The 12,680-nt window shown below is 44.7% G+C and overlaps 1 protein-coding gene across 2 annotated transcripts in view; it reads left to right on the forward strand.

The window, feature by feature from the left end:
* Window positions 1–12,680, forward strand: part of pik3r3b (phosphoinositide-3-kinase, regulatory subunit 3b (gamma)) — a 182,318-nt gene that overhangs the window by 55,159 nt on the left and 114,479 nt on the right. For both annotated transcript variants that reach the window (XM_084356152.1, XM_084356151.1), the window contains exons 3-4: window positions 2,224–2,298; window positions 3,401–3,478. In XM_084356152.1, the coding sequence (XP_084212278.1) occupies window positions 2,224–2,298; window positions 3,401–3,478 (153 nt within the window). The remainder of the gene's footprint in view (window positions 1–2,223; window positions 2,299–3,400; window positions 3,479–12,680) is intronic.

Genomic DNA, 12,680 nt, shown 5'->3' on the forward strand with positions numbered 1-12,680 from the left:
CATATTATTCTCTTCTTTTAGTCTTTCTTCAAGCGAAAATAAAGGACTTTTCAAATCCCCCGTCAGAGTGTTGAGTTGTGGTGTTACTGTAACAGTAAGAATCCAATTTGATGAGGAAAATTCATTGTGTCTCATGCATGACCGTTAATACGTAGCATAGCAGGCTGACACAAAAATATTACAGGAAAGACAAAACTCAATTTAAATCACAAGTTTGAGTATTTTCATTCAAAATTCTGTAGGTTTTTTTTTTTTATCATATTTTTTTAAAACCAGCGTCTAGAATAGAAAATAGTGCTGTGGCAACGGATATCATGCAGAATTCACCTTGTGAGCCATTATAGCACAGCTAACACCACCGTATCCATTCGAACAGGGCCACTGGTTGAACGCAGCCTATAGAAACATTTAAATCACAGAACCAGAACGTGCAGGAAACAGCAATATGTTTGAAGGAATCATCGTACGCAGATGACGCCCTGCTTTCTGTTCTTTATCTGCTGAAGTAGCTGGGAACCAAACTGATTGGAAAGACATTATTTGCACCTTTTTTAAAGTTGAAATCTTTACTGTAGATCATGTAGAAGGGCGCAGGCTTCACCAGAAAATGGCTGGATCTTCATTTCTGGGTTTTTTTTCCCTTAAACACAAAACATGACAAACAATGCTCTGCATGTTGTTTTGCCTGTATGAGTATCTATTAAAAGCGTTTACTGTATGTGTGGATCTTTTACGTCAGGTTGAGTTTACCTCATGAGAAGTTCGGTGGCCCACTGATGTGATATTGAGTCCATGAGTAGTTCACAAGGTGTCGACAACAGGAACCACGTCAGTGCCAGGCATTTTGTCCTTACCTTCACATTTTGAGAATACAACCTCATGGTTTCCAGGTGAAGGTTTGATTACTCCGTATGTACCATCGCCTCAACTCCACCCTCTCTTTTCTCCACCGTCACAATACATCCTGTGTTAGCTGAGACATTTGCATAGTGATCCTTAATTGGAGAATTGTCTCTTTCCTCCATCTAATTGATTCCCAATAGTGGATGTTATGACAGCTGCTGCTGCAGCTTGTGGGCTGTAATCAAATCCCCACGTGTTGCTTAACCTTTTCACTTCCACTCCAGCTGATTTGCTGTCAGTCAACACAGGCTCAATGTTTTCATTTCTGCACATATGTGATTATTTTTATTGTCGGTTTAGTCTCTCCTGATACAGATATTTTTACTGTCATTGTATCAACACGTCTAAAAATAAACTCATTTTGTTGAATCCCAAAGAAAATTAGATTTGATTCAACTGTTGAAGCTGAACACGTCTCTCTGTGTGTGGAAACAGAGCCCTGAAAAAATGTCCAACGTTTTAAGAGGATGAAGAATAAAATGCAGATGAGTGTGTGTGTGTGTGTGTGTGTGTGTGTGTGTGTGTGTGTGTGTGTGTGTGTGTGTGTGTGTGTCTATGTGTGAGTGTGTGTGCATGTGTATGTCATGCCCTAAGCCTGTGGCATGTGAAGTTTTGACCGGAGTATGAACTCAGTACTGACATTTACAAGGTCTTTATCCTGCTGTGTGTGTGTGTGTGTGTGCGTGTGTGTGTGCGTGTGTGTGTGTGTGTGTGTGTGTGCGTGTGTGTGTGCGTTGATTATTCAGGCAGCAGTACACACTCCCTGCAGGGCACATGCGTGCTCACTTATACACACAGTCTCTGGGTTATCTGTTTGGATGGATGGATGGCAGAAATGTCCTCAGTTTAATAACTGTGGATGACTGAACTGTTCTTCACGGCTGCTCAGCGGCCTTAAAGAGATGATTTGTTTCATTTCCAGCTTTTAAAGTTTTCTTTTTCACCTCGTGTGATTTAGCAGAACGCAGTGTAACAATAACTGATGTGATGTTCTCGGATGATTTCCAGATAAAGTTGTAATTAAGAGTCTCTCGACGTCTCTCAGCCCGACAGTTTTTAAATGTAAAGTGTCGTCTTGTTTTGTGCAGAAAACAGTTTGCAGTCAAACTTTCCTTCTTTAATGTATTTAAAAAAAATAAAAGATGTTTATGGGAAGCAGACGGCAGGAACATTAAAAGTTAATGGTGGAGTTTATTGTACATCATTAATAAATAAATAGTTGGGGGAGCCGCAGTTGTTGTTGTTGTGTGAGTTAATAAAAATCTCTCTCCCTCTCTCTCGCTCTCTCTCTCTCTCGCTCTCTCTCTCTCCCTCGCTCAGGTGTGGAGGCGGAGCTTCTGTCCGACGCGGCGCCGGTGGTGGTTTGGAGACTCATCGAGGCCGTCGAGAAACACGGTGAGAGAACAGAAACACAGACGGATGTTCAGCGAGGAACGACATTAAACATCGACATGTACTTTAAAGGATTAGTTCACTCTGTGTTTGAGTGTGTGTTGAGACGTGTGTGTGTTCAGACACTAAACTGAACCAGCGGTGACTGTTGTGTCGCTTCACGTCGCCTGCGTCCCTGCAAACACCTGTAGAGATCACTAAAAAACATGTTGAGTCTTTTTATCATAAAATCATAAATAAAAAAACTGTTCATGATAAAAGATGAATTAAAAAAAAAAATACAAAATTCAGCTGTGTTTGTAATAAAACACTGACTATTAAATAACTAATAAAACACTTGTTAGCTGTTTAACTCAGCCTTTACTGAAGCGAATATTAGCTCCCTCTTTTATGTATTTACAGTGTTAGCTGGTATATCCCGGACTTTTATTGTGAAAGGTATAAACAGAAGAAGTCTGTCAGAAGGTATATCTGACACTGATTGGCCAGTCTAACAATAAATAGATTAATAATGCCATTATTACACTTATAGCGTCTTATCTAGACCCTGTACTGTTAATAAGCATCTCATTAGGATTTAAATGGGCGTCATTACTTATTAACGAACACTGATTATGAGCGCAGTGATATAAAATGTCACCACTTATTGTTTTTACATTTATGTTTTCTCACCGGTTAAACAAACAATACGACGCGTTAATTAATGTGATTGTGAGCTGTTGGTTTGTGTATTTTTAAACTTCGGCAGATGAGCTGTTTCTTGTTTTAATGCTAAGCTAGGCTAACGATGTCCCGACGCCAGCTTGTATGCATCATACAGACGTGAGATTGAGATCCATGTTCTGGTTTCAACAGTATTTCATCCTAAAGTGACTGACTGACTATGAAATGATGCATTAATGTGTTATATGTCTGAGGGCAGCAGGTGATGCATGTTATAATTCAGCAGGACTGAAAAATGTAATTTAACTCGACATCAGTAACCTGGAGCCATAATCGAGACTTTACATCATCTGTAAAGCATAATATATACATCAGTGTGTCATCGCCCAAAGGAAAACATCCTTCTCTCAGCTGACTTCCTCTCTCTCGCTTTGTTCTGCAGGTCTGAACAGTGAGCCTCTGTACCGAGCTGCTCCGTCCTCCAGCGGACCTGCAGAGCTGCGACAGGCTCTGGACTCAGGTACATACGCTACGACATCACTCGTCTGATTGAACGACAGATATTATTCTGCATTTCTTTTGTTTTGTGTCATTTGAATTTGAATATTGTTCGGTTTCGGATGTTGTTTCTGGCTCTGGAACCTGCTGACGGGTTCAGTGTCTCCCTCTGAGCTTTACTATGTTTAATATTTGACATGTGATCAGTCATTCATCCTGTGCAGATGTCGTACACTGCCATGACAGGTGTACAGGATAAGCATTAATTATAGGTGCAGCCTGATATTCTGTACATCATATAAGCATTTAATAAGTTGTACAAATATCCAAGACTGAGTCGAGTAGACCATCTGAAAGCTGTTTCCTAAATGCTCTGAGCTCTCCTGTGGGGTTATTTTGTCAGAAAATGTCCCCAAAATCAAACTGATTGATGACCCTGTAATCTCGGTTGTATTCTGATTGGCTGATCGTTCATCAAATTGCTCTGAAAGTGATCCAAATGATATCGTTCCCCGCTGTCGTTGTGGACATCCACTGCAGCTGGAGCGGTTTTTAAAACAGAGTATTAATAGTTATGGTTCTCGGTGTGGACGGACCTTCAGTCCGGAGACATGACGTTTGTTACATTAACATGTTGGTCTGAGGAAGCGTCACTTCTTCAGTCCTTAAAGTCTGTGATAAGCTGAACTTTTCTGTAACACGTCCAACAAGTCTCACCTGGATGCAGTTAAATGAATTGTAGTGCAGCAGCTGCAGTGCAAAGTTTATTATTTGAGAAAAATGAAATCATTTATTGAAGCACGCACACTAAAACGAGCCATTCTCACTTTTAGAAGAGATTCTTCAGTCTATAAAAATGTGTTTTTGTCCTGCGCAGCGCAGGTCAGAAGAGGACAAATGTCTTTCTTTACCTCCTGACTCTCCATTCACAGCAGGATCCCTTGAGAAAAGCCTGCAATGTTCAAAGTCCATGTCTGAAAAGTGTGCGGCTGAAAGTAAGAAAACCCAAGGTGAACGCTGTCACAGAGCGACATGAACACATTTTGTGCTATTGTTCGACTTCCAGCACAATCAGTGTGAAGTCCTGTGAGTGTCTGCACTGTAACAGACTGTAGCAGCAACAAGTGTCTCCCAGCAGACGGTCGCAGCTCCCTCAGCTCCGCTCCTGCTCTGCTCTTTGTGTTTAAGTCCATACGGACTCCTGCTCAGACAGCACAGGATCGGATCGGGCTGCTGAGGCCGAGTGGAGCCGAAGTCACTAAGACAAAAAAAAAGTTGGCCGAGTTTGAGTTGCTGAAGTTCAGGTTTGGCACCACCAGGGAGTGCTCTGACTCCGTACTTTATTTTGGGAGCGAGGCGGGGAACTGACAAAATCAGACTCTGGACTCGAGTCTCGAGGAGGAGGAGGAGGAGAGGAGGGAGGAGGAGAGGAGGGAGGAGGAGGAGAGGAGGAGAGGAGGGAGGACAGGAGATTATCATCACTGACAGTGTGCTGCTGTAGTGACTGCAGAAAGGTTTAGTGGAGCTGTTGAAGTTGTTCTTAACTGTAAAGTTTGACATGTAGATGAAATATAAACCTTCAGTCTGACTCGCTGGCATCAAATCAAATCATTACTCTGATTTTAATTGTGTGCCTCCATTGTCTCTGTCGTATGTTGGTCGAGACTGTGTCCAGTTAATAACTTGTAGTTTTTCTTCAGGAGTACATGAACTTTTCTGTCATTCAGGTAAATGATGGATTGATTGTTAAAGTCACTTCGTTCAGTTGGTCTGTTTCTCATACACACTTATGACACCAGCACCAGGAGGAGCACACACACGCACTGCACACACACACACACACTGCACAGTCACATGCTGACTCGTTGATTGGACTGTCCTGGTCATGGTGGACGTTGGTGGGTCGACTGATATGGATCATTCAGGGCCAATAACCAGTATTTGGAACTGATATATATTTGCAGTAAAGATGAAAATGAAAATGAATGATGAGAAAATGTTTCATGTGACGTACAGTCGAACCAATCAGATGTCTTTGTGGGCGGGATCCTGCATCAGAACCACATCAAGACTGAATTCATTTTATCGACAGTATGACGAGAAAAAATGATCGTGAAAATGTTGAATATCGGCCGCGATAATCGGCCAGCAGTACACTGTGCAGTCTCACGCATGCACACACACCCCGACATGCACGGCACATGTGCATAATGTACATTAAATCCTGCTATATGCCGACAAAATAATCTACAGAAAATATGCGTATAATATTTGTTCAAAGGCAGCTGTACACTCTTTAAAATCTTTTCTAATCTGACCTGCTTGATTTCAGGCGCACCAGTGCAACTAATGAACATGTTTAGCTGCAGTCTGCAGCCCGGGTTTGTTTTTCAGGAATCAATATGTTACCGTACTTTACCGGAGGGGCTCTGAGGGCCGACATGAGAGCGTGATACCGTCTTGTCCGGTAATATTCAGGGTGTGAGTTCTGTGGCTGCTATATTTTATTTACTTTTTTGCCAAAATATGGCTTAAATGGCTTTTCGCTGTTGATTGACCTCAGAGAAATGATCATCATCATCCCATTAGGCACAAGGCAAATCGACCATGAACTCATGGGACACTCTTGATCTTGAAAATGATTTTTCGCAATGTTATTAGCGAGGAAACAGCTGCCTTTCTACTAGAAATGATTCCCCGCTGCAGCTTTGAACTCCTGACTCCTGTTTTTTTTTTTTCTCTCCAGTAATGTTTGAAATTACGAAAAAATCAGAGCCAGTTTCTTTGAAACGGGGGAATTTCCCTTTAAATCTATTATCCAGATGATTATTTAATGGAAGCATTCAGATCATAAGACCTTAAAATGAGAATAAATGATTTGTCATGATGGATATTTTTCTCAGTACTCGTCCAATTTTCTGCAGAAAACTCAACAAATCCAATACAGTTCATTCAGCAGGAAGAATGGATTTAGCGTGGAAGAAGACACACACATGCACACGCAAACACACACACACAAACACACACACACACACACACACACACACACCTGGCCTCCTTGGGCAGTGGTGAGAGGTCAGCATGGGGCCAAAGATATGCACATACTCAAAGTAATTGACTGAGAGGAGCTGACATGTCGGCACTCAGAGGAATTTAGCATGCAGGCTTGACACGCACACCCGCATATATGTTGAGACAGAAAGGGGGCTGCATGGGACAAATCCAACGCGTGTTTCGGTGGAAAATGCAGAGAAATGCAGCCGCTGACATCCTGCAGTCACACTGGCTTTGTGCACAGTGCGTGGTCTAATCGACAGGGACAGATCCTATGGAAAATATATGACAAGCCAGTGCTTTTGTGAAAGATTTGTGCTGGCGTGTGGCCGTGAACTTACACGAACACACACGAAGGGAAAAGTTGGGTTTGAATGATGAAGGATGATCTGATGATGTGTGAGAACGCCTGAGGAAGGACGGCGAGAGACAGGAAGACAGACACTTAGCCTCGATACATATAGAAATATCTCTTTCTGTTCTGTCTCTCATTGTCCCTGTGTTTGAGTTGAGCAGGCAGATGAGATGAAGGTCAGATGAAAAGTACGTTGTAATGTCGCGCTGTGTGAAAGTCTCTTTGTGTCCTGGTTTAAAGATATAATATATGAGATTACTGCCTCCAAATGTGGAGAAAACAACCAGACCTTTGTTCTATATTTTGTTGAGTTGTGTACTTACATTATCCCAAATGTTTCCAGTGGAGAGAGAAGAAAGAAGTCGGTGAATACGACTGAACAATGTAATCCAATACAACTGTTCTGCCGTTAAGTCGGCTCTTATGAAGCCTGTGATGTTCTCTCGTTTAGTTGTTCATCTGATTATATGTCTTAGCGCCGCCTGAAGACAGAAGTCTCACCAGGTCACCCCCCTGACCTCCAACTGTCCCCATCACCAGCGAGGGGATCAGTCGCACCACATGCTCAGCCGCTGGAGCTTGAAACAAAGTTAGCCAGCTGGCTTACTGAGGAAGCGAAGCCAGGAAAACGCGACTAATAATGGTCCGACTGAAAGAAACACTCCTGACACCAATGTAACCGAGCGTCTTGGGTTCGACTAACTGTGGAGGCTTGATGACAAAACTCTTGTTTGGCTGACAGTCACTCATGGATACACCTGGTTTCTGTCATAAAGATCCGTAAGAGAAATTAGCGACAGTGCTCTATCACAGGATGTTAGAGAAAGTCAGAATCCGTCCCTTTATCCGGATCCACACCAAAAGTTAGCGGTCTGTTCTGGGCTGAGACTCGTCCTCCACCCAAGTGTATCGGTGTGAAAATGTAAATATATAAATGTAATAATAAATGAGACGAGGACGCACAGACAGAGACGGCTTTTCTTCACGAGAAGGTGGATCATGACCTTATTTTTGTTCTCCTCACCCGAACCGAGCGGTGTTAGAGCCTCAAGCTAACCACACCTTCAACACACAGCTGTGACAACAGAGCAGCAACACAGAGAAACACTGTAACTTCTCTGTGGTTTGGCAGAAACGTGCTTCGCTCACATTTATTCTGCTGATCGGATCGACTTTCTAACCAGGAATCTTCACGTTCGGACAGATTCTGCAGCATCATCTTCATCATATCTGACAGGACTGATGGACAGGACATCTTGTTAACATGTAAACTGAAGTGAGATCCAGTAACGACCTCCATCAGATCCAGTTTGGTTCGTTTCATGAATCACTGTCGGAGCTCGGTGCAGCTTCAGCGGCTCTGCAGGAGGAGAGCGAGGCTGCTGCAGAGCTCGGCTCTCTTTGTTGTGTTTGTGCTGCGTATGAGTTATGGAAGATTGTTATGTAACAGGAAGGTGTTGCATTCTCAGGTTGTTCCACTGCTTCAGATCCCGTCTAATTGATCCGCGTGTGTGTGTGTGTGTGTGTGTGTGTGTGTGTGTGTGTGTATCCTTTGTGTATATTGTTGGTTTGCTGCGTATGTACAGCATTTTCCGATCAAAGTGTGTGTGTGTGTGTGTGTGTGTGTGTGTGCGCGTGCCTGCGTGCATGTGTGTGTCACACGGGCTCAGAAAGCTTCTCAGAACATTACCTCATCTAGTTGACCTGCGATTGGTACACGCCCGGACGTTGCCATGGTGATAGCTAGCCTTTTTTAGCCGGTTGGTTCTGCCGTGCCCACACATCGCTCAGCGTGTTGGCCCAGTAACACTGAGTGTGTGTGTGTGTGTGTGTGTGTGTGTGCGGTGACTGCTCCTCCATCTTTGTGAGGACCAGGTTCACTTTCAGACCTCGAGGGTGACGACATGTGTGGCAGGTGAAAAGAATATCACAACAGTGAGGACATTTTTTGGACGGTAAGGACATTTTGGAAAGGGAGGACGTGTAGGAAAGAGAAAATGATGACATCTTGGAAAATGAATTTTAGAGGTGAAAAGACTTTTGGGAAGTGTGGACAATTTTAAAAGTTTGGAAATGGACAAGCTCAGACTTTAATGATATTTTAGAAAATGCAAAAATCTTACAAGTGAAAATATTTTGAAAATAGGAGATTTGACATCTTTGAAAAAGTGGACATTCTGCAGAATTTGGGAACATTTGATTCACTTATGGAAAAAATAAATGTTAAAGTGAAGACATAATGAAAAGTGAGGACAGTTTTTAGACAGTAAGACACTTTTGAAAAGACATTTTTGGACATTAGTGTCATCTTAAGGATAGTGGCCTCAGTTTAAGAGGCATTTCAAAGATGATCGACGGCAGGGTTGCTCGGTGAAGACATGTTTGAAAAGTGACAGCAGCTTTTTGAAAACGCGGCTGTACTTGGTAGGGTTAGGGGCTATCGAGGGTCAAGACTGGACTTCTGATTAAGATCAGAATGAGGTTCAGATGAAGCGCTAGTGTCAAACACTATGTCAACGAGTGTCCTCACAAGTACGGAGGCACGAAGGCGTCTGTGAATAAATGGGACATATGGGCATTCTCATCCCTGCTGGGGTTTGTGTGTTTGTTTCAGTGTGTGTCTGTTTGTACACTTTGACCCACTTAGAAAGTGTATGAGGTTTGCACTGATATACTAACAACACACAAACACACACACACACACACACACACACACACACAGACACACACACACAGAGTGGGCAGTCTGTTTTGGAAACGATGAGTCACGTCGGCTCCGACTGTAGCAGAATATTCTTGTTCTCAAACAGAGCACTGTTACGTACGCAGCACATACGTGTGCACATGCATAAGTACATGCAAACATATACAGACACGCTGCATCTCACCCACACACACATGCACAATCAATAACCATCTCTGTGTGTGTCATAATATCTCAAACTTTACCACCTCTCAGCTCGTCCTCTTCCCTCTCTGGCTTCAGATGGAGACGTGCTTTCTCTCTCCCCGTCCTCCCATCCAATCCGTTAACTGCTCGCCGCTAACAGCCCATCAACCAATCTGCAGCTGTGGAGCCATTAAATAATCTTTTATTTCACTGCTCCTCCTTTATGTACTCTTCAATCTCCCCCTCTCTCTTCCCTTCTCATCTTCTACCTCTTTCTCTCCCTTTTTTTATTCACTCATTCATCACCGTCCCTTTTCCTCCCCTCCCCGCCTCGCTGACAGGAGCCGCTGAGTTCAGCAAAACACAAATTAAAAGAGCTCCTCCGCTCCATCTCTCCATCCTCTCCCTCCGTCTCCATCCCTCCATCCTCCCCGTCCGTCCGTCCTCTCTCGTCTGTCGGTCCCGGTCCTTTGCTATTGGTCGGAGGTGATGTCATCATCTTCCTCTGGCGCCCGTCAATAACCTATTAGAAGCCGGTGTTTTTACAGTCAGCTGGGGAGCGAAGAAGTGCAACCACACACACACACACACCACACACACACACACACACACACACACACACACACACACACACACACACAGATACACCGACACACTGATGCACACTGGACGTGAGCTGGAAACAGAAGAGCTTGTGGCTGCAGAGGTGTGTCTGAGTGTCTGTTAGTAAAACTGATGAGTGATTCTTCAACAAAGGCCGAGTTGTGCAGTAGAAAGGAAAGTGTGTTTTCTCCTCTGCAGCCTTTTGTTCTGTACATTAGTGGTTATGTTCTGCATGTTTTGCAGACGCACGTCCGTGTGTGTCCTCTCATCTTATTTATCAGTAGAGTTGGACTGCAGCAGCAGATCTGCAGCTTTATCCCTAGAAATTATTCTCATGTTTGACAATGCTGAAGCTTTCTTTTTATATCCAGCACCGATGTGTAGTGTTCGTTATGTAGCAACACATAAAGTGAGGAGGTGAAGGGATGATGGATGGACGGGTTAGCTCGCCTCACTTTATTGCAGCTGACCGAAGTTCACATCACGTTATACGTTAAGCTAAAACTTTAATAGAGGCGTCGCTGGTCTTGGAAATATCTTAATGTTTTTGCGGATCGTCCAGTTTTGACGTTTGTGTCTGGGTCCTAGTTTCACCCATTATCCATATGTCCCAATACGTAAACCAGGGTTTGATGTTTCTCCGTCCCACAATCCTCTGCACAGTGGACGACACATCGGCTGTTTCTTACGACAGCTTGGTTAGCTTCAAGCTACCTTCCCCTCTCGTCCAGGTAGACTTTCAAAATAAAGCTTGCTGACAAACATTTGACATATAATGGCATATTATGACTTTTGGATTGTTATTAATGTTACAAAAATACTTAGTTAGGTTCAGGAAAAGATCTTGCTTTTTTGTTTATCACTCTTCACTCGTGGGGACGAAGGCTCTCCAGTGTGCGACTCATCCTACTGCCCCCTGACTCTGCTGCACTCGAGGGACGCTTCAAGCAGTGAGTCACTGACCAGGCTGTATTTGACTGGCGACAGGTGTATTAGCAAGAGGAGATCAACATTATGACAACTGAGCATGTCCCAGTTGTTAACATGCTGCATGCAACAGGACCTACTTTATAAGAGCAGCTGCAGTATGAACTAAAAACTGATGCACAAATCAGAAACACCGTCTGATGTTTCCACTGCAGCTTTAAATATTAACCAGTTATCTAACAACACATTTACACCTCTGTAACAACAGGCTGCATCACATCCACCAAACGAGCTGCTGGCTGCAGTATTCAAGTTGGTTAAATGTACATCACACCCCACAGAAAACTCTCTCCTCCTCCTCCTCCTCCTCCTCCTTCCTCTTCCTCCTCCTCCTCCTCCTCCTCCTCCTTCCTCCCTGAACACTGAACAAGCTCTCAGCATCCAAATCAATGATGTCATCTCTCTCACAGCGCCAGTGTGTCGTCTGACAACACACATCCTGACACACCGTCTCAAACACTGTGTTACTGCCTCCTCCTCTCCTCTCCTCTCCTCTCCTCTCCTCTCTCTCCTCTCCTCCATCACCTCCTCTCCCCTCCTCTCCTCTCCTCTCTCCTCCTCTCCTCCATCACCTCCTCCTCCTCTCCTCTCTCTCCTCTCCTCTCCCTCTTCCTCTCCTCTCCTCCATCACCTCCTCTCCCCTCCTCTCCTCTCCTCTCCTCTCTCTCCCCTCTCCCCTCCTCTCCTCTCCTCTCCTCCATCACCTCCTCTCCTCCTCTCCTCTCCTCCTCTCCTCTCCTCTCCTCCCCTCCTCTCCTCTCCTCCTCCTCTCCTCTCCTCTCCTCCTCCCACCACCTCCTCTCCTCTCCCTCTCCTTCTCTCCTCTCCTCTCCTCCTCCCTCTCCTCTCTCCTCCTCTCCTCTCCTCTCCTCTCCTCTCCTCCTCTCCTTGCTCTCTCCCTCTCCTCTCCTCTCCTCTCCTCTCCTCCTCTTCTCTCCTCTCCCTCCCTCCTCTCCTCTCCTCTCCTCTCTCCTCCTCTCTCCTCTCCTCTCCTCTCCTCTTCCTCTCCTCTCCTCTCTCCTCTCCTCCTCTCCTCTCCTCTCCTCCCTCTCCTCTCCTCTTCCTCTCCTCTCTCCTCCTCTCCTCTCCTCTCCTCCTCTCCTCCTCTCCTCTCCTCTCCGTCCTCTCCTCTCCTCTCCTCTCCTCTCCCTCCTCCTCTCCTCTCCTCTCTTCCTCTCCTCTCCTCTCCTCTCCTCTCCCTCTCCTCCCCTGTCCTCTGCTCCTCTCCTCTCCTCTCCTCTTCTCTCCTCCTCCTCTCCTCTCCTCTTCTCTCCTCTCTCCTCCTCTCCTCTCTCCTCTCCTCTCCTCTCCTCTCCTCTCCTCTCTCTCCTCCTC

The sequence above is a fragment of the Pagrus pagrus genome (genome assembly GCF_965226575.1).
Source record: "Pagrus pagrus genome assembly, chromosome: 6".
NCBI lineage: Eukaryota > Metazoa > Chordata > Actinopteri > Spariformes > Sparidae > Pagrus > Pagrus pagrus.